The sequence below is a fragment of the Sturnus vulgaris genome, chromosome 17, assembly GCF_052056855.1.
Source record: "Sturnus vulgaris isolate bStuVul1 chromosome 17, bStuVul1.hap1, whole genome shotgun sequence".
Classification (NCBI taxonomy): domain Eukaryota; kingdom Metazoa; phylum Chordata; class Aves; order Passeriformes; family Sturnidae; genus Sturnus; species Sturnus vulgaris.
The window spans coordinates 11402464-11429512 of record NC_142259.1 but is presented as its reverse complement, the minus strand read 5'-3'; the positions used below and the strand labels follow the sequence as shown (position 1 = coordinate 11429512).

General features: G+C 43.3%; 1 protein-coding gene across 13 annotated transcripts in view; it reads left to right on the top strand.

The window, feature by feature from the left end:
• PTPRT (protein tyrosine phosphatase receptor type T) overlaps positions 1-27049 on the top strand; it is a 432144-nt gene that overhangs the window by 299922 nt on the left and 105173 nt on the right. For all 13 annotated transcript variants that reach the window (XM_088175102.1, XM_088175100.1, XM_088175101.1 and 10 more), the window contains exons 10-11: positions 18651-18852; positions 22022-22124. In XM_088175102.1, coding sequence (XP_088031228.1) covers positions 18651-18852; positions 22022-22124 — 305 coding nt within the window. The remainder of the gene's footprint in view (positions 1-18650; positions 18853-22021; positions 22125-27049) is intronic.

The following is a 27049-nucleotide window of genomic DNA, read 5'->3' as shown; positions in this document are numbered from 1 at the left end:
TGACAGAGCTCTTCTCTGAGGTGACACTTGTTTTTCCTACTTGCCATTGCAGGCAGATATGTCTCTGGATATAAATGTAGAAAAAGATATGTTGCCTTCTGTTCAGCAGCTTTTCCTTTTCATGCCCAAGTCCCTAGAGGGAAATAAGCTTCAGTGGTTTGGGACTCTTGCTAGGCATCAATGCAGCTTTGTGATATTAAATTAAAATTAATGTCACTGCCAAGAACCTGCTGTAATCAGGAGCCAATGTCACACGTCTGAGGCAGGGACAAGAGATGACCACAGAAGAGATGCTGGGTTCCTGCCTTCTTTTCAAACTTTGGAAGCTGAAGTGATGGCTAGATAAGTTTTGTAGTTCAAGAAGCCAAATCTCTTTGCAGATATCTATGTAAATCTGACTTGAGTTTGACTTCTGGAGAGATGTCCGGGTCATCCCCTTTATTCAGGACACACACACACTGCAAGAACTGCCTGGGCTGTTGAATTTTTGGGTGCACTTACACCCAAGTTATAAATATTCTGATGGTAGACTCATCTAATAACAGCAGACTTGGAGTTTGATCATCAGTTTTACAGAGTCACAGAATAATCTGACCCACAAGGATCATCAAGTCCAAGTCTTGAGTGAATGGCCCATACAGGGGTTGAACCACCAGCCGTGGTGTTCTTAGCACCAGGCTCTGACCAGCTGAGCTAATCTCAGGGTCTCTTCACTAAAACTGCCTTTTCTTCCTTTTTTTAATTTTTTTTCCTGTTTTGTCCCTGGAAATGCTGCCATTTCCTTCGCCTCTTTTGGGAGTTACAGACACTGCAGAGGGAGAGTCTCTGTGGGGGACCTTGAGTTGTATCCAAGTGTCTCTAACAAGTGTTTCCAGCAGCTGTGTTCTCAGTTCATTGATTTCTGCTGATGTGACAGTAAAAATAAAAGTAACTGTACAAGAGAGTGAAAAAGGGTGAACAAAAAGCCCACAAACCTCCCAGAGTCTGAAATGAAGCCATTCTTTGCTGTGAGAGTGGGAAGAGTCCTCTCTCTGCAAATGAGTTCTGTGAGCAGCAGGTCATGCAGACATCAGAGCCTGTGCAATAATGACTTTGTGTCAGTTGTGCTCTTGTACTTCCATTACTTCTGTTCCCACTCACAGTACTCATTGTGCCATACTTCCAACATGGTAAACATATCTGGAATGAAAGTGCCTGGCTGCATCCTCATAGAGGAGCTCCTAATTATAGGAGGGGTCCTGAGGTTGTGATGACAGTGCTGCATGAATGCAGAGCGGTGCTTTCCAAAGAGGCTCCTAGAGAATCTTAATTCTGCCTTGTCTTGCATCTCTTCACCTCAGCATTTTGAGGTCAAGTTGTACCCACGATGGGCGTGTTTTCAGAGGGCATCATGACCTTTACAATGTAGATCTCACCACTCTCACTCTAATGGATGAATATTTGGAGCTGCAAAATGCAAGTTATTAATAGCAGCTCTCCGTGGATCTATTTGTGACTGTATTGCATAGCATGTACGTAGTAGGTAGATGTTGTTGTGAAGGGAAGATGCAGTTGTGAGAAATACCTGAGGAAAGTAATACTTCTGGAGGGACTTGGACTGTCTTCTTCACAGACATTTCAGCTGCACATTGTGAGGAGTGAAAAGCTTTCAGTGAAGAGTTGTGGTCAGCCTTGCCCAGCAGCACCCTGGGCTTCCCTGGCCTTTCATCACAAGCTGCTCACGTTGGGTTTGTGTGGCTCAGTTTCGAGAAATGGGTTAAAAAACATAAATAAAGATAAAGTGGAGGTTTGGCCTGCAGAGCCAACATTGGAGAGGCAGGAGATGAGCTGGATGAAGTGGATTTGCAGGGCTGGAGCTGCAGAGGTCAAGCACCCTGCAAACACAGCTCACACCAACAGCACAACATCAGGAAGGTTTCCCCTTTGCATCAGCTGAGACTTTGGTTCAGTATTTTCTTTGCCAACTTCAATGCAGGTTTTATTGCTAAATTCAAGCCATTAAGAATGAAAGTCTGCAATCCGTGTGTAATTTTTAAAAATTGCTTAAAAATAAGATCGTCGTTAGTTCAGCAGGAGGCAGGTTTTTTTAAAAAAAAATATTGCACCATGAAAACTAATAGAACCTTGATGCAATATTCAAAGTGCCTGGTCCTGTTTTTAGTTATGCTGGTTTTCTCCAAAAATGGCCCATAAAAATTTATATTATTTTAGAGCTTTAATTAGCTAAGTATGTAAACTAAAATAAATGAGAGTTTTGGAGACATTCAGAGGGGAAGAAAAGACAATATAAATGTTCATTCTAATTTTTATTTAGATGAAGAGTAATTATTTCCTTTGATGTTAAATCACCTTTTCTTTTTCGCACTCCATCCATGAATTTTCTCTTTGCTAACAGAACCTTGGGATTTTATTCCCAACACTTTGGCCTTGTCATTCTGCTTTATTAAACTGGCAGTTTGTTTGAACACTTCAGTTACTCATTAAATTTTACATTTTCTCTAGCTGTATTAATCACTGCTTTTTACGAACTGGGAATGTAAATGATCCCTTTGCCATCCACGCCGTGGGATAATTTGCCTTTGTAAGAGACTCCTCAGCATTTCATGCAGTTTTCCTAGTCCTGTAATAAGTGGGTTTTTCTCCCTTCACTGTAAGATTTACTTTGGATCCTGCTTTTTACTATTGTTTTGCACAAAGCAATTCCCCCCAAAAGTCGGATTTTCATAAAACTAACAGTCCTGTTTACGTGCTGCTCTGGCATTAAACTGTGCATATGCAAATGGAAAAATGCAAATGTGGGAATGTGTTAAAGGAGCCACTCTGTGGCTGGGGGAGAGAAATTGCTTCTCTCGAATCCCCAAGCGTTCCAAGGGAGCTCACGCAGATGGAAACTGGCTTAAATCCCTTGGGAAAATTTAGCTCGCAGAGATCAATAATGTGTGAGCGTGGCACAAAGAGCCTGTTCACTGAGATTAATTCCATGGCTGATAACCCGGCTGGGGTGTGACACAGGGACAGCAGCGAGGGATGTGGGAAGGCAGGGACATGTCTCTGTCTCTCTCTTGGTGTTTTACACTTGGCTCTTCCCGGATTTCCTCATCCACATGGAAGCTTTGTAGTGAGGAGCTGCAGAAGAAGCAGCGTGGTTGTCTCAGGAGCTGGGGAAGGGAATCCAGTGTCCCAGATGGGGTTGATGGGGTTAGGGTCACACTGGAGTCTCATTCCTTGCCATAGCTCAGGAGGATGAGGAAACAATCAGAATATTCCTGGGCTGGGAGAGACCCCCAGGGTCACCCAGGGCAGCCCCAGCCCTGCACAGACACCCCAACACCCCCACCCTGAGCAAACCTGGCAGCGCTGTCCAAACGCTCCTGGAGCTCTGGCAGCCTCGGGAATGTCACCATTGTGTGCCCATTTGGTTCCACTCACACTCCAGTTAAACTCTGGGATTAGTAGCCTGCCCCTGTAACTCTGGCTGTAGGGAATCTGCATGATGAGGCATTTAGTTTAGGAAATGTGTACAAGTGTCCCAGAGTTGCTCCAGGACTGCTGGAATTTCTCTAATATCACAGCTTGTCCAGTTTTATCAGCGAAGATTCGATCTATGTTTGAGAAATGCCAGACCTGGAAGAACTGAGCAGTTTTCCCATGGAGCAATAGGCTTCCCTGGGCAAGTGGTTGTGATGTAGACAACACCAGTGATTTTAGGTCTGAGACCTACACTCAGATGTCCCCTGTGGTGACCTGATCTCCCTGGGATAGTTCAGGTTTGTTCTGTTTCCAAGAGCTGTGCAACAAAGGCTCCTCATGCTTTAAGGACAAAATCCACTGACTAGGGCTCCTGGGGACCTACTGAAGCCAGAGGACAATTAGATTTCATCACTTGGAAGGGTCAGAAAGGATAAGAATGACCAGACTGCTCGTGATAGAGTTAAAGAGGGGAGAAAGTTGAAGTGCCAAAGGCTTGAGCTGTCTCAGAGCAAAGGCTCAGGACCAGTTGGTTTTCCCTTGCTGGATGCTGAGGCAGTGACTGCAGAGCTGCTGCTCTCTGCACCCACCAGGCTCTGTGTGTGTGAGTCAAATAGATCAAAACACACTTAGACTGCTGCGTCTTTCAGCAACGTCTTTCATGCAAATTGTGGCTTTTTTTTCAATAAATTACCCTTAATTTGAATCAATAAAAAAATCTGCCTTTCCATTACTGTGTGATGACTCTCTCTGGCTCCCCAGTGAATTCACAAATCTGTTTCATGTTCAAGCCTCCAAATTATTTTGATGAGAAATAAGGCAGTATAAACTAAGTTTTCTGTATGACTTTTCAGGACCAGGTGTCTGCACTCTAATTTGCCACATTTTGATGCCAGCCTCCTTGTGTTTTAGATGTGGGAGCTGAAGCTGAGTCTCATTCAAATTTGTGTTCTTGTTATTGCTATTCAGAGCCTGAATACTTGTTGGTGAAAGGCTCTAATACTCCAGTAAGTCCAGGAGCAGCTGCTACATCTATTTAAATTATACTTTGTACCAAGCTCAACTTGTCAATAAAGGATCTTTTTCCTTCTATAAAATGCCCTGAATTTTTTTTTCAGGGTAATTTAGGCAGCAACCACCTGAAGGTATTTTACCTTTCAGGTATGGGGTAAGCATAATATTTCTACACTTTTTATTTGAAGCCTATTGCCATCTTCAACTGACTTAACAGATTTGGAAGACTCATTTCAAGGGTCTGTAAAACCCTGAAATCAGGCTAGAAGAACCTGGTGCAAAATACTTTATCCACAGCTTTGATATGTCCAATAACATGCAATTATTTTTATGTTCTTTGAGGCTGAACCACTATAAGGCTTTGAGGTTGAAATCATGAATCACTTGAGACAATCAGAAAATAAAGGCTTGCACTAATCAAGGGCTTTTTTCGCTGAAATTACAACTCAAGCTTGGCCACAAATAGACATCCATTTTCTAGTGGTGGCATTTAGATTTTTGCAGTCTGTGTTGTGATTCCTATAGGAATTGGTATATCCTCTATCCATTTTGATTTGTGGAAACCCCTGGACTACTTTCCTTCCCCTGCAATATCTCTCATGAAGGTGCAGACCACTGTACAGCAAACTTAACTATCCTGGCTAGCTTGTTTTTTAGTTATCTTGAAAATAGTCTGCAGTGTGTCAGACATTAGGAAAAAAAAAGTAAAGAAACTCTGTTAGGATTTGAAAAGTGTGATCTGGGTGGATGGAGGAGAATGTGGCATCAGAATGATTTGCTGCATGAATCACTGTGACTAAGTGTCCTTTACGTACTTGCCTGGGGTTGTAAAAATCTGGAGTCAGAGCCTGAGGGGGTTCCTGCCTTTTCCTCCCCTGGCCCTGCTGCAGTCATCCTGCAGTGTAGGAAGCACAGCCCAGGTCATGGTGACTGGGTATATGGGACAGTGTGGGAGAGAAAGAAATGCCTTAGAGCAGGAGAAAATCCACCATTGCTTGTTCTGTGCTCCTCTAGTTGAGCTTTGTAATTGAAACCTCTTGAAGTACACTTTGAAAAGTGCCCAGGCCATTCAGGCTGAGTTTTATTCTGCAATTCCCAGCATGGAGAGCCCAAGTCTGCATCTGCAGCAATTAACCTTGGTCACCTCCTCAGCAGGACACATGAAAAACTCAGGGTTTCTCTGCTTGCTCACCAGGCACAGCAGCTCTGCCCCAGCTCCGTGTGCAGAGCTGGCCCAGCAGAGGTGTTGGCACTGTGCCTTTCCTTGGCACGGGCTGACACCGAGGAGCCAAGTCCTTTCCTCCCCTTCTGCCCCCTCCAAACACTCGTGGAGTTACAGGGGAAGCAGGGAATGCAGAACACTGCACCAGCCTGGACAGAGTCCATGTGTGCTCCTGGGGAAACCCTTGCCAAGGGGAGGACCCCAAAAGAGTCTCCAAAGAGTTGAGGGACATTCCTCATGGAGGTTTTTCTCTTTGCTTATAAAGCAGAGGTGGAGCTAGCCAGACTCATCTGATTTTGCGTGTCTTTAGCAAAAGGGAAGAAGCAGGAGAGCGAGATCATCCTAAAAGGGGAGTTGGAAAAATAAATTGGATTATTTTAAAGTTCATCCTTTGAGACTTTAAGCCGTGAAGACTTTTAATGCTGCCTTAAACAATTCAGAGTATCTTTGGAGCATCACAAGGGTGGAGTGAAGAGTGCTCAGAATATTGCTGTTAATGTGGGGAACAAAAAAAAAGGAGATTGAACCAATCTAATGGATTATCCAATAAACATAATTCATGGTTGATGATATTCCTACAGATGAAGTAGCAGGAAAATCCAATAGACTATTAAAAAAGAGAACAGAAAATTATCTTTTTTCACTTTTGTTTGGAACTAGAGAGCAGGCAAGTATAATGAAGTACAGCAAGTGCATTATGCCAAGAGTTTTGCAAAACATTTTTAAAATGTGATTGAAATGTTTTTGTGTGGATTGGAAGTTGATTACAGCACCATAAAACCAGAATTGGAGTTGAGAGGTATCTAAAGATCTTAACAGGTCACTTTTCATTCACAAGGTCTTACACTGTGCGTTCAACAAGCAAAATAACACAGCTGAAATAAACCTTACAATGTAAAATGGACCATAATGCACATAATACAGTTATTTTTGTCCTAGTCAGTGTTTGAGTGAATGCCCATGTTTTCTCAAATTGAGTAAAATACAAAAATCAATGTAGCATGGGGAGAAATGTCTGGAGCAGGCTTTAGTTTGTCCTTGTGTGAACACATTTCTCACCCTATGGGCCAGCAGGTTTATTTGAAGACAGCTGGATTTTAGGAAATGAAGATACATTTATACAGAACAGCACACAAAGAGCTGGGTCATGATATATTTTTTCCCCCTCCAGCCTCTTTTTCAGCGGACAGGAGGTTTGTAGGCACTGGATTTTAAAGTCTTTATGAACAGCCCTGTCTGGCCAGTCCTTTCCAGTGTCCTGTGCCAGGATGTCCCCAGTGATCCTGGAGCACTCTGATGAGCTGGGGGGGAGCATTGCCTCAGCTTCTGACTTTGGAACACATTTTCTGCACTTGCTGTGTGTTTTCTCCCTCTACAAAGAGTATTTAGCTGTTCAGTGAGACGTAGCTCACTTGGAGCTAATGGATAGCTCAGAGACACCTTTGTGTGGGAAGTCACTTAAAAAAAAAAATTGAACATTTGTTTTGGTAGGAATATTTTAACTTGCTTTATAAACTGTGGATTTTACAGCCTCTGGCTTCTGGGAAAATATAGTTCAGGTAAATAAAGCAGAAAACTTGCTGCAGCAAACCTGATTGGAGACAGCCTCTTCTATAATAGTAATGGGATTTTATTCATGTAGTACCTAATGTGTCTACAAAAGCTATATCCCATGTATTTACTCCAAAGCAGTTTGGTCCTGAGGAACAAAGGATGTTGTTTTTCCAGGGTGATGGAGGATTTCCAGATGTCTTCTGACTTTGGATTATCCCCAGGACATTAGAAAATCAGATGTAGGATTTATTCAAGAGGGAACCAGCAGCAGTGAGTTTATTTAGCAGAAGTTGCAAACAGGCAGTGCAGAAATGAGCAGCCTCTGGATGTGAGCACTGGGGAGTCTTCTCAAGGCTCTGTAATGTCGGGCACAAGATTTATTCTTTCTGATGATGTGTTTTTATTGGAGGGGAAAGCAAAAAGTGTCAAGCCATGTGCCCCTGAGAGAGGGAGGGAGCAGAAACTTTCCAGCAAGGGTGGGAAGAAGTCGGGTGTTATGTGAGGAGTTCAGGAGTTAAATGGCTTTTCTAAATTAAAATGTAGAATGAATCCTTTCAGTTTTAGCTGAGGCAGCATGTTGAGATGTAGAAGGAAAAGGTTCAGAAAAGATTTTTGGGATTGGGGCAGTTGGTTGTTTAGCCCTCAGGCTCAGCTTCTGTGCTGCTCTGAGATGGGGTTTAGGGAGCTCTATCTCCCCTTCCCCATTTCCCCACACCCCTCCCATGGCTGGGCTGGATCCTTCCCTTTTTATTCCACTGTCACAGCAGGATGGGGCCAGCAGAGAGCTCTGCAAAGCCCAGCTCCATCACAGGCTCAGAAATATTCATGAGAACTTCAACCTTGCCTACCTTTGCAGAGCTGCTCAGGAAAACATGTTCCATCTTGTTATAAATACTAATACACAAGACAGCTTCTTAAGCACTAAATTCCAAGCAAATATTTTGCATATAAACATTTATTTTCTTCACTGTTATCTAGCTCAAAGCTGACCATTTTTCTGTTAGAATGTGCAGAACAACTTGGCTTTTTTTTTTTTTTTTTTTTCTGCTGGCTGAAGCATTTCAGGTGGATTTATTTGCTGTTACTTAGGGCATTATAACAAGGTTTTTGCATTGGCTTCAGGAGGAATTTCTTACCCTCTTATTTATGCAGGAGTGCATTAATGGGGGAGCTGGTTTGGCTTCCATTCTGTTTTGCAGGGCTGATTTAGACTTGCAGCAGTTTTAAAAATCTTTGCAAGTGGCAAAACTATTTTTTTGCAATTATGCTAGATAGGAATGGTGAAGCTATTAATTTATAAATTTGGAAAATGGGTTGGAAAATTGCACAGGCTATTTTCATCTGACACTTATTCCATACAGCTTTTTTTAATCTTTCTGGTGAAAAAAAATCCAAAGTTTGGAAAACTTAATGGTGTAGCTTGAGAGGCAACTGTAAAAAGTGCAGTCACAGTCATTGTTTCAACATGCAATGTCAAAAAATGGTTGTACCTGCTCTTGTGATGCTTTGTCTTTCTGGTAAGGCAAACTCTGTGTGCAAAGAGCATGGTGAGGTACAGGCAAATTCTTTTGTGATTAGCAAAGTATGACTACTCTTACTTATTATTCATGGATACTTGGGGTTTGAGATGCTTTCAGTTCTACTCTAAGTCTGAAAATTTTAAGATAGAGGCCAAAAAGAAAGGACAAAAAAATCAACACAGAAAAGTAAATTTTGTTTTAATAGGTGTCAGTACTGATTTACAAGTGAGTTCTCATCCACAGTGCTCTGCAAGTGATAGAACAAGGGAAAATGGTTTTAAACTGAAAGAGGGCAGAGATTTAGATTAGATATTAGGGATAAATTCTTTACTAAGAGGGTGGTGTAGCACTGGAGTTGGTCACTGAGAGCAGCTGTGGCTGCCCCTGGGTCCCTGGCAGTGCCCAAGGCCAGGTTGGACACTGGAGCTTGGAGCCACCTTGGGACATTGGAAGGTGTCCCTGCCATGGCAGGAGTGGCACTGGATTAACTTCAAGGTCCCTTCCAACCCAAACCATTTTGTGATTCTTTGAATTGAGTCTCTGCTGTTCCATTCCTTACATTTTACAGCCCGTGGGGGTGTTGTAGAGGGATCATGCTTCTCTGCTGTTCCCTTCAAGGAAAGAAGCAGCTCTGATAATATATGTGGGAAAGAAGGGATTCCTTATGTTCTTCATGCCTTATCTTTCACACCCAAGTGAGGCTTGTGCTGGAATGTGAAGATGGAGGTGAGCTAGACAAAATATTAGCATGCTTTGATGCAAAACACAGATCTGAGTGCTCCACCTCTGACACTCTCAGCTTTGAACTTGAAATCGAATGTAAAGCCCACATTCTGAGCCCTGGTTGTTTATGATTTACACTGTGCCTGATACCAGCTTTGGAGCTGGAAGTGGCAAGTGCTACCAGTCGTGCTGTAAACAGGGATGGGGGCTGTGCCAGTCTCCATGTGGCTGGGAACCTGCGGTGGAATCTCTGCTGCAGGAGGAGAATCTCTGTAGCTACTTAAAATGATACAAAGCCACAATTATGTTTCACCTTTGGAAAGCAAATGATCTTTAATTGTCTGCTGAAACTGCTGTTTGCCAAGATTAAATGTAGGATTTCTGCCTGAAAGGAAAGATTTCTGCAGAAAAGCAGTAAAACCAAGGTCTGGGTTTTGTCCCATAGATCTGAACCTGCTTTTGCTCTTGGGTTCAGCAGGCAGTGACTCTGTGATTCACTCCTGTATTGCATCAGGTGTCCATGCAGTGGTGCTTTACTGTGGAACTGTGGTTCTGAGGGTTCTCCCCTCAGGCAAGGGGCTGTGGGGGGGAAAAGAGCTGATTTCCATTCTCCAGTGAGTTTCAGGCTGAGGAAGGTGCTGGGTTGCCAGGTTTGAATTCAAAAGTGCTAATTGTCATTATCCAGCTTGAGCCCTGGTGCTCCGAGCTGTCACTGCAGGGGAGGGGACAATTAAACCTTCCTGGCTCAGTCTGGTGAGCAGTGACTGGGGAAGAGCCACTGGTGATGCTGGGATGATCTGTGTAAGAAATATATCATTTTAAAAGCATCTTATGGATCTTGTTGTCAAGTCTCAAACGAGCAGGAAGGGAAGGCTGTGGTTGAGAATGGTTGTTCCTTCCTTGTTCTTTCCACTGAAATCTGAAGCTGCCTTTGATGTTGGGTATCTCATGAACAATACAAACTCAGGCTCAGAAGGACGTGTTTTGGAAACTCAGTGCTGGCTACGTGAGAATAAATCCATATGTGGTAGGAGCTGTGGAGAAGCCTTATGAAATTTCTGGAGGGTCTGTGGTGCTCAGAATGATGGTGTGTGAGATGTTCAGTAGAACAACTTTGCACACCCTCTGCACATGCTAAATTCAAAAGAAAACATTTCCAGCAGACACCTTGAGCTGCAGCTGGTTTTCCTCCATCATAAAAACCTGGTCTAGGGTAAGGTACCCTGCCCATGGCAGTGGATTTGGAGCAAGATGATGTTTAAGGTCCCTTCCAAGTCAAACCATTCTGTGATAAAAGTCCTTTTCATGGTTAACTCACATTGCACATGGCATTTAACACCTGGCTAGAGGAACACTGCTTCCCTGAGGCAGCAGCTAGGGAAATGAATGGTTGTGTTTGTATAACTTTGAGTTCAAGGATATTTCTGTCAGACTTGAATGCATCGGTTGATTTGTGTTTATTTTTGGGATACAGGGGAAAATGAAGTTTTCCTGTAGGCTTTATTAGAGCATGGAGTGGAATATGTAAGGCAAGATTTAAAACTAAATAGCCTATTGTTTCCTGAGGTGTTTTCAATCATGAAGCCTTGCAGTTGGTTTCCCCTCCCCTCCATCTGCAGTGCTGAACCCTGTAAAACACATCCAGCTCTCTGCTGATACCTGACTCCCTTATCTCTGCACTCTTATGAATTGCAGAATGTTTTCCAGCTCTGGAAAAATCACACTTTGCCTGTGACAAAACTCTTCCTCATCTATTTGTGAAGCCTCATGCGAGCTCTGTTATGAATTTGAAGCGAGTGGCGTGGCAAAGCACAGGGGAAAGTTGCTGGTGGCTGCAGGTGCTGGGCAGGAGCACACCTGGCACTCACAGGGCTGCTCTGCTCCGTGTTGGGTGCACTGGAGCTGGGCTCCTGGCAGCTGAACGCTGAGCATTCCTAAAGCTGCTCTAAGGAGGATTTAAACACCACTAAGTCAGGCGTGTTCACAGCTGAGTCTGCCTGGGTGTCATCTGGGTAAATAGAAGGGACTCTGGCTCCAGAGAGGATTATGCAATTTGGAACAAAGTGGTTTTCAAAATGAGAATTACAGAACCCCAAAATGGTTTGGGTTGGAAGGGTCCTCAAAGCTCATCTTGTTCTAGACCAGGTTGCTCCAAGCCCTGTCCAACTTTGGACTTACACACATCCAGGGATGGTGTGTCCACAGACTGTGGGCAACCTCTGCCAGTGCCTCTCCACCCTTATAGTGAAGGATTTCTTCACAATATCAAATCTAAATCATTGCCCCTTGTCCTATCACTACATGCCCTTGTGAAAAGTCCCTCTCCAGAAGGGTCCACTTTTTTAAAAAAGGCAGGAATTAAAACTGGGACTGGTTTACAGCTTTAATTTTCTGGGATGCCAGCATTTTTGTTGTTTCAGTAGGTTTGGTCCCAGGCTATCCCATCAGCTGAGCAGGGCAGTCAGCAATGGGACAGGTGGGACGTGGTGGCAGGACACAGTCCCATGGGGCAGGGGAAGCTGGGCCCAGCCCTGGTGTGGGAAGGGACTCCTGACAATGGGATTTTCTGGTCAGATGGGCAGGCTGCCTCCTCCTCTCCTGCCTGCTGAGCAGTGCTGGAGGAGCTGACATCTGTGACAGTCACTGGGATCCTTATTCCCAGTGCAGTCCCCCTCCCCATGCCCTGTGTGCAGCATGGTATGATAATAACCAAGAGATAAAAAAGGTCTTGATGCCAGGTCTTGCCTCACAAGACAGGAGTGAGTTCAAAAAGCAGCAAGAAGTCAGGAAAAGCTGCCTTTTCTTCTGGCTCAGTAAAGGGACAGACACCAGTGAGGATGTCCCTGCAGACCCTGCTCCTGACCTTGGCACACTCATGCATGGAGTGGCTGTGTCATCTTCCTTGTCCTGCCTCCTCTCTTGTCCAGAACACGGGATTGTTTTAGTCTTGAGGCATTGCTGAGTGAAAAAGGGGAGAAAAAAACCTATTTTATATATAGAGAGAGCTACTGCAGCTTCCTGTCAGCTCCAAATCATCCCCAGATGGGAGGGGTTGCAGGAGGGGTGTGGGGAGGCAGAACGGGCTGTTTTAGAAAGACAGGCACATAAAACATCGGTGAGAATGTAGGGGAATAATGCAATGGATTTATAGGCTTCAAATGCCTTCCCCAAACTGCTATGCAGGCTGTCACTAAAATGGAAAATAGATATAAGGTTGTATAATGTACCCACAAAGTAGTGTGTGATTTAACGGCAGTACTTACCATTTGCATTGAAACAGGCTGCAATTGCTGAAATCAGAGGGGAAGCTTAAAAGTCCTAATATTTGATGGTGGATATGGCTGTAGAGAGCAATATTCTGCTCACTGGGGTTGATTAATTCTATATGGCAAAAGATATAAGATAAAGTGGTCTGCATACTGGGATCAATTGCTGTGGGAAGAAACATATGAGCATAATTTTTTTTGCCTTGACTGGCAAGCTCTCAATCCTGAGACATTGGAGTGTTCTGCCCTCAGTTTTAAGGTTATGAACACACAAAATCTGACAACTGTGTTATTCATCAGAGTGAAATCTTACTCATATGTACCAAATGTATGGGCAGGCTAAATGGATCTATCAGCTGTGAATTGAGCAGAATATTCTGCCTTGTTAATTTATTTATTTAGGAGGATTAAAGAGAGTCTGAACAGGCATCCTGGGTTCCCTGAGGGTTTTAGTAGTGCTGGGCAAGAAGGGCCATTACAGTGGAGTGATGAGATCTTTATCACAATTTGTTCTTGCATCAAGCTTGGGGCCTCGTGCCATAATAGGTTCTTCCAAAGGAACTTCTAAACACAAAGTTAATTCATCACATCTCTTGATGGTTTATTTCCACGTAATTACCACATTTTTAACAATAGGTACCTTTTGTTTTCTATAGGAATTTTTTTTAACCTCTAATTTTCCACTCTTGCTGCCATTTCTATTTTAGAAAGCACAGGACAAAGCACTTTCTTCCTCCACCATGCAAAGAAGGAGTAAAATTCACCAGACTTATGCACTTGCTTGTTCACCACTGGAGTTTTGAAAAATCCAAGGGGGTTATTTTCGTTATGCTTTAAATTATGTGTTTTCTCTCTTGCAGTGGGAAATAAATTTGTGCTTCCTAGTTTAGTTAATACCTCTGCTGTCGTCTCTCCCTTCCCCATGAAAGTTTTATGTCCTTGTAAGAGAAGTTCTGCAGTCACAGATGATGACAGTTAGCAAAGTGTTCACATCTCCCCAGAAAATTGTGTTAAATTGGGCTCTGGGAAGGAGAGAAGAGCTGTGCTTATGCTCTCAATATTACATCTACGTCTCTGGGGTTGTTACCATAGCTCAGTGATTTCAAGGAGTTAATATTCCAAGCTTTAAAGTGGATAAAAAGCAGAGGAATAAGAGGGAGTGCCCCTGGTTAATGGGGACTAGAGTGCACTGGAATAGGTTGCTTAAATAACAACCAGGAGTGCACTTGCTCACCAGCCTCCTCCTTTATGCTGATCTTATTTTATTCTCCAGTCTATCACAGCAATTATACATCACTGAACACCTGGACATTATAAAGCCTTTTTTGATAGTTTCCAGTAGACTTGAACTTGTACTGTTGGCCTGTTTTATATTTTACAAAGAATTTGGACTCATGTAGCCAAATTTTGCACAGTTAACTGAGGATTTCAGCATCTGAGGAGCTGCTGAATACATCCTGCTGAACACATCCCTCCTGCCCAGCTGGGAGAACCCCGGGCTCCGTGTTCTGCTCCTCTTGTGCTGGTGGCAAAATGGTTGTTCTTTATTCTTCTGAGTTCCTTCACCATTTGGCTTTTTGATTTTTTTCAAATTTACTGCTTTTATTGCTTCAGTATGAGAAGTATTTAATGAACTCGGTGAAGGAAGTTCCAAGGAAATTTAGGTTTTATTTTAATGTGTATTTCTTTGCCAGATTTTGCTGTGTTTAGATCCATAGCAGTGTTGACCAATAAAATTTCCTTGGGACCATCAAGTTCCCCTGGAGCTGATGCTAATCTCTCAATTCCCTATGGAAACCCTGGACAGACATTGCAGTTTTCAGAACAAAGACAACTTCCACTTAGGATGGTGCCTGCAGGGAGATCAGGAGGGTGGTTAAAAACCACAGATTTTCAGTCTTGTGAGACATTTCCTTATCTTTGTATTTGCATTTATTCTGCATCACAATACAAAGAAATATTTTCAATATTTTCAGACAGAATTAAATTTTAATTTTTTTTTTTTTTAGTTTTCTGATTGTTTTCTGTCTGTGCTTTTGAACTTTTAAATTAATAATGTTTCTTTTTTTTTTTTGAGAATACAGAGGTATTAGATGGCTCAGCTTGTCTTTAAAATAGATTATTTAAAAATAATTTAGAATAGCTGCTTTTGGGCGATTGAGTCATCTCATTTTTTTAGATTAGAATCTCTTGTTTGTTTTGTAATGAAATGCTTTGACACTTGGAACAAGAAATTAAGATAAATATTCAGCATACAAACCACAAGACAGGTGTTTTTTCCAGCATCCTTCTTGTTCCAGAGAAGTGCCATATTTCTTCTCCAGACATGTTTTCGTGCTTTTATAAATTACTCCAGAGTCAGAAATTTCTACGGTTTCTTGAAAATTTTCACTCTCTGATTCTCTGCAATTTCTCTTGCTCCAGAAAATTGAGTTTAAATCAGTTGAGAAGACTGGAAACTTCTTGCTGCCTTCCCTTTACCCGGCTGTGGTTTGGTGGAGGACACATGAAAATGAGCATAAAAATGATCCATTGGCTTCTGCAGGAGACACCCTGTGACCCAGGGCCACGGCTGCACACAAACCCACGTGTGTGACACTTCTGAGTTATTCCAGCGGGGAAATCCCAGAGCAGGGATGTGCCAGGCCAGCCCCAGGACACGCTGCTGGCAGGGACAGCTGTGGCTGCAGCTGGAGTGGCAGCTGCTGTCACTGTGCCTGCAGGTCCGGAGAGGAATAAGGCTGAGACACAGCTCTCAGCTGCTGATCCATGCTCAGGGCAGCACTTAGAGCTAAGAAACAGCAGGTAGATCACTTGGAATAGAAAAATTATTGGTTAGTTGGTTTTGTTTGTTTGTTTTTTTCTTCCTGAGCTGGAAGAGTTTTCCTCCTTTTCCAAGTGGACAGCTCTGTTTCCAGGGCTGCCTCATCTGCTTCACTGGGGGGTTGGCTGCTTCACCAGCAGCACTGAGCAATTACAGAAATCCACAGATTTCTCAGCCACAGAAATGCTTGTGTAGAGGAGTGTAGGAGCCCTGGTTTTATAAATGGCAGCCTGGAGACCATCAGGTGCTCGTGGTGGTGAGGACAGCCCTCCCAGAGGTGGGCACACAGCCCAGGGGCTCCCTGGCAGTGCCTGTGCTCACTCCTGCCCACTCCAGTCACTCAGAGCCCTCCTGGAGGGAAGCAGAGAAGAGCTCAGCCCTGATGAGAGCAGGAATTGGTTGCTGTATCTGCACCATTTGCACTTATCAGCCCATAAATATTTCAGCTGCTGGACTGGGTGACACTGGACACGTGCACAGCTTTGCAGGGTTGTGTTTCTGTTCTCTGTGCTGCATCCAGGGGCTGTTCCTGTGGTGAAGTCAAATGTTCTGCTTTGGGGACTTCCTCTGAATGTCCTCACACCACCTGGTTTAACAGGGTCCATCTCTACTGCTACAGAAAAAGTCAACTCACATTTGGCTGTGCCACAAATCTCTCTGCTGGAGTTTATATATCCTGAAAAGAGTCTTGGGAGATCATGAAGTCTGATTTGAGTGAGCAGTTGCTCTGAAAATTGACCCACACTACAATATCAAATTGGGGACATTCTCTCAAGTGCTGTTTCCTCCTTCCCTGCTTCTTGTGAGCTGACCCAGGTTGATTTAAGGTCCCTTGTACTCAATCTCTGCTATAGTTAACAGAAAAATAAAGACTGGGTTGGTCGGTTTGCTTTTTAAAATCAGTGAATTGGTTTTTTCTTCATTTTTGCGGTTTTTTTTTCTTCTTGAAAGCTTTTCTAGCTCTTTCTGCCTTAAGGGGATAGGATTTTTTGAGGTTTTTTTAATAAGGAAAAATAACTGTTTCTGTAATGATTTTAGAACTGCTGAATGTAGCTGAATACATTTTTTTATATGGATGGAGATCAAGGACAAGTTCATTTTGCATTTATATTTATAACCTTCAGTATAATGTGCTTGAAAATAAATACCAGTGATTTAGCATAGACCCCTGCCTAACCTGGGCATCCTGTGACTGTGCTGTTCAGTGCCCCAGGTGTAAGATAGTTCTTTTCTTTTTTCCCCAATTCCTATTTTGCTGATCCTCCTTTGTGGTTTTATAGAATTTTTATTTCTCTAGCTCTTGATGTGCCAACAGAGCATACAAGATTGCATTGGCTCATTCCTACATAACATTAAATTAAATGCATTTTTCTTTCTGGATTTTAGCTATGGCATGGACAGGGTAATGTCTCTTGATTTAAGTATTTGTTTTTCAATTTAATTCCAGTGGTCTTCTCCTAATTCCCTTGCCTTGAAGCGCCTTGATGCAATAAGAACTCACGAAATACTGTCCCATGCCATGCTGGTTCTTGATCCCCTGAGGGAAAAGCAATGGGTGTTGAGATTTTCCTCCTGTTTTTAATTTTTTGTTTGTTTTAAGAACCATTATGCTCAGATGTCTCACTTTCTCAGGTGTCTGCGGTGTAATAAAAATTTAAACCCAGGCTGTAATTCCTGGAAAAATTAGCTGGTTTTCAATGAAATCACCTGCAAGCTGTCTAATTATAATTCCTTTAAGAGTTCTGCTTCTGTTCTTTCTTGTTGCTGGTGCAATTCATTCCCCTTCTCTGTTACACTGCCTTATCTTGGGTGTCAGCTCTGTCTAAATTGTTTTTCTCTGTCCAAATAACAGGATTCACATGCTCTCACCCTTGTGTGGTGTCAGTAACATCAGTTTCGGTCTCTTATTTATCCTGTTATTATTAAAGCCTCCCTTTTTAAACACTGGATATTTATTTTTCCTCAAAATGCAACATTTTCCTCCTGTCATACAGCAAGCAACTTAAAGATTTTCAAAGGCTCTTTCAGAAAGGCTGGGAATTAGATTATTGTGGAGACCTTAATAAAAAATTGAAGACCTCATGTATTAACATACATTGATTTATTCATAGTGTTTCATTACAAATAAGTGAGGATCCCATAATATCAAAAAAGGTTAGGAGAGCAGCAGAGCACGGTACATTATATTGACAGCTCTGTTGAAACTGAGCTGCCTTGGGATTGAATTTGGAAGTCAGGGAAGGAATTGGCTGGTAAATAAGTCATGAGTTTCCCTTGAAGTGTCTGTGTATCAGGAGGGTTGCCATGGGTGAGCGTGCTGAGCTCAGGCAGGTTTTCCAGGTGTGCTGGCACCAGCTCCAGGTGTGCTCAGGACATCCCTCCGGGTCTGGAACCATCCTGGCTTAAACCAGACACTTCACCACGTGTAAATCTGCACTCTGAGGCTCAGAATGAGGGCAGGGAAAGGACAGCAGAAGCTGGTTTCCACAGAGAGGAGGGCTTTTGTCTAAAGACCTGATGATATTTATTTCATTTAAATATATAATTTCATTTCAGCATATTCTCTGTAGCACAGGAAAAGGCTTCCAAAGCTTTTGTTGTCAGAAGAAGGCTGCCATTGTTTTCAGTGCCTTTTGAGGAGATGATTTGCCAGAAGGAAACGTATCCATGTTTGCACTGAGAGTTTTCATAAGCTGTGGGGGCTTGCATGGGCGATTCTCATGAAAATCCTGCTGGTCGTGCTGTGTGCTCTGGTTTGACTACACAAGTTCTGAGCTTGGGAACAAAAGCAATTCTTTGCATCTTTTGTTGTAAGTCAGCACATGCTGAGGCTTTAGTGGAGAGAGGAAATTAGTTTTTCCCTAAGTGAAGCCTTGGAAAAATTGTCATGTTTGTTTGACAGCACCCAAATACAAAACGGCTCCCGGGAAATAATCCTGAATTAATACCTGTCCTTGTGTGTGCAGTTCAGCCTGGAGAGGTAACAAAACAGGGCAGCAGAGAGAGGCCACGTGCAGAATGCCCCTCATCACCTTCCTGTCCTTGTTGTCCATTTGCAGATCACCTACAAGGCTGTTGGGTCTCTGGATCCCAGTGCCGACCTGTCCAGCCAGAGAGGGAAAGTCTTCAAGCTGCGGAATGAAACCCATCACCTTTTTGTAGGATTGTACCCAGGCACCACCTATTCATTCACCATCAAAGCCAGCACAGTCAAGGGCTTTGGGCCACCCATCACCACCCGGATTGCAACTAAGATTTCAGGTACTGCTTTGGAGATGAAAAAAAAAAAATAAAAATCCTAGGGCTTTGTGCTTTAGACTCAAAGCTGATGCGTAAAATTATAAAAAATACTCAGCTTAACATCTCTCCAAGTTTCACAGGGCAGAGTTTGGAAACAGCCACAGACCTTTGTTTATTTGGGTTACAAATACAGAGGTTAATTTGTGGGTGTCCTAAATACCTGTGGATATCTGTGGAGCATTTTAAATGAGAACCATCATTAGTTCCACAAATGAACTATCCTTATAGTAATTACTGTTAGCATTATCTGCCTGGCTGGGGAAGCTCCTTCTGTAATGTGGTTTTTATTTTCAAGATGTATCAGAATGGATGTAATGCAGTAATGGAATTAATAGTGCAAAGAGACTAAAAGTAAGGGAGGAAAGCCATTTTTCTTGGGGTTTTTTATGAGTAAGAGCAGAGGAAGGGCTTGAGGCAGACAAGAATATGAAAGGCACTAAAATAGAGAGGCAATGGCAAAGAGAAGGTGTGAAAAAAAAGGGGGAAACAGGTCAGTTATCAAAAAAAAAAAAGGATATTGGGCAGATATATGTGGATTTTAACATTTAGTTGATAGCACTAAAATAGGTTCTCCAACAGAGAGGAAAGCTGTCATTTTTGGGACTATTTTAACTATTTTTTCAGTAAAGTCAAAACACACGTCTGGAACATTCAGGACACTGTAATGCTTGAAATTATGGCTGGTTATTGTAGAAAAGATTGCACTACAATATAGATTTTCCACTGCCCTATTTCAAAATCAGTTAATAATAGCAAGTTGTGAGCCATAAGTGTCAGAGTAAATTTTAAGGAAGCAAAGCACATCCCCTCCCTCTGCTCGGGGTTTGAACCCTTCACATTTAGCACTAAAGCCCTGAACCACTTGAAGTAAAAGCCATTAAATCTCCAAACAGCTCCATGGGCTGTTGGGGCTTCTGCAGTGAAGGGACAGCATTCCATTCCCCTGAGACCAGAGAAATAAAAAAACACAGCAATGGTTTAGGGGTATTTTCCCCTCAAATTCAGTTTCTTTGCATTTTATCGTCCCAAAAGTGCTCAAATTGTGTTAGCAGCCTCAGTGCCAGCTATATGCATACTGAGCTTGGTTTATTGACTTTTTTGCCCCCCATCTTCCAAATATCTGGCTCTCAGTAGGTGGGTACAAACTCCATGCAAGCATTAGAGTAGTCTCTAACATTAGATTATCTCATTGCATGGTCAAGGTTTTGATACATTTTCCAGATAATTTGAAAATTACCATTAAACTTGCTCTAAGAGTCAGCCTCAAGGTTATTAGGGAGAAGAAGTGTTTTTGCATTGACAGGAATGTCCTTGTGAGGCTGTATTTTTTTTTTTTTTCCCACATGGGAAGCCATCTGTGCAGTAGCACTGTGTGAGTGTATTTGTTGGTGTGGTGCACTAAGCTGTGAACTGTCCCCTCTGGCTGGAGCAGGGGCTCAGCAATTCCTGCTGTGCCATCGTGGCCAGCAGGACGAGGGAGGGGATTTTCTTCCTCTCCTCTGCCCTTGTGAGACCTCACCTGGAGCTCTGCCTCCAGCTCTGGGGTCCTCAGCACAGGAAGGACAGGGAGCTGTTGGATTGAGTCCAGAGGAGGCCGTGGGGATGCTCCAAGGGCTGGGATGCTCTGAGCCAGGCTGGGAGAGCTGGGGGTGCTCACCTGGAGGGTTAGGTTGGATGTTAGGAAGGAATTGTTCCCTGTGAGGGTGCCCAGAGCAGCTGTGGCTGCCCCTGGATCCCTGGCAGTGCCCAAGGCCAGGCTGGGCAGGGCTGGGAGCAGCCTGGGACAGTGGAAGGTGTCCCTGCCCATGGCAGGGGGTGGAATGGATGATCTTTAAGATCCTTTCCAACCAAACCTGTGATCTCCAGCATCTCCAGTAATCCCTGGTGTGGAGGACCACTGGGGATGTGTCTCCTTTCAGTGAGTCACTGCTTCCCCTTGATGGAGAGCACCTTATTCCAGAGAAATCCTTCTTAAGCAGTTGACATTCACTCTGAACGTATTCCCAGCTTATTGACAGGGGAGCCAGGAGCTGAGCTGATAATAGCAGCCCCCATTCTTGACAGTTTTCAGGCATTTAGATAAAAATCCTGATTGTAAACAGGATTACCGTGAAAATCACTATGAGAGGATTAAATATGGGATCTCCCACAATGCAGCTTGCCCTTGTAAGCTACAGATGAACTATTTGTGTGAATTCTTCTGTTTGCTTTATTCTTTAAAGTTATTTCAACAAAACCTGCATCTTTGGAACAAATTTGCTGCTGCTGTGACCTCATGACCTCTTCAGATCTTCAGCAGTAAAACTTGTCCCAAACAGGTGCCTGGTCCTGAGGAGGGAAGAAGTAATAAGTGAAATATATTTCCTAAGGAAAGCTGTCCTGCTTTCACGGAATGGTCCTAAGAGAAGATAACAAAGCAAAAGGAGAAACTAGAGTTTGGCTGAGTGGGTTTTTACTCTGTGGGTTTCTGTATTGCCTGGGGGAACACATCAGAGTTGGGGGCTGCCATGGCTGGGCACTGCCCCAGGGTGGCACTGGGATCTCTGCAGGTGCCTGTTGAGTCAGCAGCTCTTAAGCACCAGGGTAAAATGTCCTGGGTTTGGGTGCAAAAATAACCTGGCTAATTTGTGCTCCTCTCTTTTCATCTTTTGTGTCTCCTAGCAAACCCTCCAGCTAATCAAGGGGACACAGATTAAGTTTGTGCTTTGAAATATCTTAAAATGTGAGAGGGCTAATCCACTGACCAGAGCAAGGAAAAAGATTCCGGATTCAAGGATGCTTTTCTTAGCTCTGCCATTGATTCACTCATCCTAATAGTTCGAGGTTTTTTATAATGTCTATGCAGTTTTCTTTCCTCACCTTTAACACTGAAGGAATGATCCCATCTCAAGAGCTTAGTAAGTCTTAAAAATTCAAGACAGGATTTTCAAATCCAGCTTGAAGATTGTCCAATTCCCGTTTAATTGGAATGGAAAAAGAGTGAGCAAATATTTCAGCAGTTTTGATCATTCTGGTCATAACACTGGGAAGCATTTTGGTATTTCGTTTGAGAAATGTTAATGTAATGTTGCCATCACTACCAAAGGCAGTGGCTGGTGCATAGTGAACGTGTTGCTCTGTTCTGCTGCAGCACCGTCCATGCCGGAGTACGACACGGACTCTCCCCTCAATGAGACTGACACCACCATCACAGTCATGCTGAAGCCTGCTCAGTCCCGGGGAGCACCTGTCAGGTGGGTGTTTTGTCTTGTCTTTTCACATTCCCCTCCTCTCCTTCCTCCCCAGGCTTCCCTCACTCCTCTCTCGTTCTCCTCTGATAATGGAGCTGCCGAAAGCAAGCACTGACTAAAAGGTCAGCTCAGCTGTTGGTTCTGCTTTTCAGTCTCCTTTCATGAAAGCTTCAGCCTCCTTGCCTCCTGCTGCTAACCTCCAGGGAGGATTGCTGCTGGCACTGTTGGTGTTATTACCCTCTCAGCATCACTTCAGATGCCTCTGCAGTGCTGGAGCACAGTGGGATGTGGAGCTGGAGACTGAACATCCCCACACGAGGGTGGAGGAGGCTCCAGGTCTCCATCCTGCCCTCCCTTCCGTGATGAACAAGGCCTGCTGGTAACTATTGTAGGAATGCCTGCCATGTCTTTAATGCTTGTGGAGGTATTTGCTCAGTTTCTGGGTTTAACACACTTCTCACATTCTGGGCTGCCTGTGCTGTGAAGCAGTAATCTAGTCCAGAATAAAGGAATTTTGATTTAGTGAGGCTTTGCTTGCATAGACAAGCAGCTCTTGGTGCAGAGGAGAGGATTTACAGAATCACAGAATCCGTAAGGTTGGAAAAGACCTCCAAGACCATTGAGTCCAACCTTTGGCCACTCACCACCTCATCACCCAGCCCAGAGCACTGAGTGCCCTCTGCAGTCATTTCTTGGACACCTCCAGGGATGGGGACTCCACCACCTCTGTGGGCAGCCCCTGACAATGCCTGACCACCCCTTCTGTGAAGAAATTCCTCCTGATGTCCAACCTGACCCTCCCCTGGCACAGCTTGAGGCTGTTTCTTCTTGTCCTGTCCCTGTTCCCTGGGAGCAGAGCCCGACCCCACCTGGCTGCCCCCTCCTGTCAAGGAGTTGTGGAGAGGGAGACGGTCTCCCCTGAGCCTCCTCTTCTCCAGGATAAACAGCTCCAGCTGCTCCTCACAGGACTGAGTCTCCAGCCCCTCAATGTCTATCTTGCAGTGAGGTGCCCAGAACTGCACTCAGGAGTCAAGGTGTGACCTCACCAGTGCCGGGTACAGGGGTGCCATCCCCTCCCTGTCATTCAGGGCACCCATGGAATAGGGTGGGCACCTTGCAGGGAACTTTGCTGTCTGTCTGAGCTGGGCCCTGCTCTGAATGGTGACATGCTGATGTGGGACACTCACCTGCAGGTTCTGCACTCACCTGGAGTTCTGTACTCATCACTCCCTTCCATCTCAGTGAATTTGTGTTTGCTGCAAGGCACCAGCACAGATGAACAAATTTCCCCCTGAGCCCACACTGCCTTACCTGTTGCTGGCAGAAGTGCCAGCTGCTCCTTCATCCTGCCACACTTTTCTGCTAACAGCAGCAATTGGAATCACGTATGAAAACGGGGTTCTGCCTTGCAGAGAGCTCCAGCAGGCATTCATTACCTCCCTGGATATTTAAGCTTTTACCTCCAGTTTTCACAAGAGACTCTTGAAGTCTTTCCCATGGGTGTTATTTTAAAAACACCATAGTTCCCCCTTTCATAATACTTGGGTTTCTGTGTCCCACTGATAGGTTCTTAATTCTTTTGAAAGATGCCCACTAAGTATTCAGGGGCAAATTGCTCCAGATGCAAACTACTGGATTTAATTAAATATCCTGTATCAGCTGGTGGTCCCCCAGCTGTGTCGTGGCTTGGCCCCAAATTGCATTGACAAGCTCAAACAAGCAAACAAAAAATCCATTCTTTAACGCTAAGCACTATCCCTTCTCTGGTTTTTCTGGGTAATGTATTTCAAAGTTTGCCTTTCAATCTCTGGTACTCCATATGAACAAATTTAGGAGCCTATTTTCTGAGTCCTTTAGGGATGTTTTTCTGCTGGAAAAGAGCAGTAAAATCACACAGCTTTGTTTTGTTTTATTTCTTTATGTGGGGGAACATTCCTGTATCTCGTTTTACCACCTGCTGTCTTAGCAGTGTTGCTATTTTGTCTTTTTATTGAAAAGTCTTGTGATTTTTGTCAAAGTCGATTTACTGCACTTTAACTGCATTCAGTGAATAATGCTTTTTCCAGCAAATGCATCTGTACATAAAATTGCTAGAGATTTTTTATAAATTTTCACTCTGATTTCTTTAATTGCATCATAGCCTATTACACATGTTTGCAGAGAGTGCAATATTTACATGCCACATCTAAGTGATAAAATTATTTCCTATAATGAGTCCATTTCATTGACTTACAGATGTGTGTATGAAAAGCAGAAGGGCAGGGGGACTAAGGGGGAGGGAGTCTTGGGGAGAATTTTAGCTTTTTATTAACTCTGACAGGCTCAGAATTCTTCCCCTGTAGAACCATTCAGACTGTTCTTAGGCTAACTCAATAAATCCAGTTATTTCAAGCTTCAATTCTCCCAACCTCTCCCCTTTTCTTTCAGTCTGTTCTGCACACTGCCTCATTTGTGAAATTCTCTCAAAATACCATTTCCAGAAGTGGGTCCCGTTCCCTCAGAGGGAGATCAAAAGAATAACACGAGTAACCTATTGTGAGCTGCTTGTGGCACCCTTAATACACAAGAATGAGGTGGTTTTTTCCCTCCTCAGTGTGTTTTATTCATTCAGCTGAGACCAAAGGTGTTCTCTTTGCTGGTGTCTGGTTAGGTGTTCACCCTTTTGGTTGTGTGGGGTTTATTTCTCTCATTAATTCCCCCTTAGTGGGATGCCATGCTCTGTCCAGTTGCTGAAGGCCTTCAGGCAAGCACAGGTTTGGGACTGAGCAGCCCCTGCCCAGCAGTGAGATGTGCAGGGGATCCTGGCCAATGCAAATCCTGGTGGGCTGCCTTCCCCTGGCCTCCCTGGTGGGTGTGACCCTGCTCTCCTGCCTCCCTTTCCCCTTGCATGCTGACCCTTCACCTCCCAGCCTGCCTCAGATGGGGCTGAGCAGTTGCTGAGAGGAGTCTGAAGTGGATTTTTCTCACACTTTCCTACCAAAGCTCTGCTCTGCAGAGCTTTCTTTGGGCAGGAAAAGATTTACCCCTTATCCCATCAACCTGACAGGTTCTGCTCTGCAGTTCTCCAGTTTTTATTATAGTCCTTCCCAACTGTGAAGATGAAAAACAATTATTGTACAGTAATTATTCTAGTGTTTTCCTCTTCTGTTCAGGGGATGGTGAGTTGGGGAACATCTAGGGATGTGACTGCAAGGCAATATCTGTACTTGGTCTTGAGTTATTGAGATGGAGCGTGGGCTGCAAGAACATCTTCAGAATAATACAGAAGGATATTTAAAATAAGATTAATTGTATTTTCATTCATCTGAAATGCAGATACACCAAATCCAAAGTCACTTTCAGCATTAAGACATTTCTATGTCCCCCAGTGCTCATGATAAATAAATTAAATGTGGTTGTTTATAAAAGTAATGATCATGAACTCAGCATTGTTAACAATCTATAGATAACAACCAGGATGCTTTCATGCAACCTAATAGGATTAATATAAACTTAGATATTCTTTGATCTATTTTGTCCTATTGCCAAAAGAAAGGTGAAGTCTCAGCAAGCAGAAATACTCTCTCTTGTGGCACAGGCGTTTCATTTTTGCCTTTATTTTTTGTGGTATAACCTACCGAGTTTGACTCCACATTGCCCTTTAAAAATAACTTTTAGCTGTTCTTATATCAATCTAAATCCTGTGAATGGTGCTGTGATTGATTTGCTGGAGGCTGACATTCATCTATAATACATTCACAAGAGGAAGGAAGAATGCAAGTGTTCTCAATCTTTACTCCTCAACTCTTTCCTGAAAACCTCCAATGTGATTTTGAGGATATTTCTGCCTTTGAATCTGTTATTGTCAGGAAGGCTGAGTCAGTCCTTCATAGATTATTCACATATGACATCTTCAGACCTCTGTTTGAGAATTTATATCCCACTCCCAGCTTGGAAATAACACTCTGAGGGGTTTTATCTGCAGGACATGTCCACAGGCTGCTTTTTGTGTGTTGGATATTTAAAGGTCCATCTGGTTTATTAACACGCTGTTGGTTCTGTCAATCTACCTATACTACTATTATGGAGAAAATCAAATTTCCAGAGCATGTGTTAGTTCTGAGGATTTCAGAGTTTAGATAAATGCTCCCCTTAGGTGTGATTGCCTTGTCAATGCCCTGCTCTGTGTGGTGGAGCTGTAGGACACTGCAGAAGGACGTTTGAGAAGAGCCTGCAATTATTTTGGAGTGGGGTTCAGAAAATAGAAAACTTTTTTGATGGAGCAATATGGATTTGCCTGCAGTTCTCATGGGTGTGTCAGTAAATAATCTGTGATATTCTTTTGGGTGCTGCTTGCACACAGGTACAGATGGGTCAGTTATTAATGTACATCTTAAAGGAAATATGTAAATCTGAATAAGAGAAAATACTTTAAATAATTAAAATATATTAGGAAGCACTGAACAAAGGTGAAATAAATATTTTCATATCAACACCTAGCCAGGAGGAGAAATTAATTTATATGGACCAAGCCCTGTGTTACACTTGAGTGTTGTTATTTGATTCTTGATCTTCCAAGCATGAAATAAAGGGAAATTTTGTTCTACATGATGCTAAAAAAAATTAAGGGAAAACAGTTGTAGTCTTATTTACAGAACACCTAAGAACAATGGTTTTTTTCTGGTTTTCAAGCCATTCTCCCAGGAAAAAATCCTGTAGGATGTATCTGTACACCTGACTATTCCTACGTGGTATAATGAGTAAAGCTTTCCTGCAAGGAAGGGCCATGGTATTGCTTCCATCTTATGTTAGAGAACTGAAAAAACAAAAACTTGTCTATCTGCAACAAAGTAAAAATGGGGAAAACTTGCAGCCATAGGCTAGAAATTTGATCTCCACTTAATTATTTTCTGTGATTTTATCTGTTCACCCTGAGCCTGCCTTTGCTG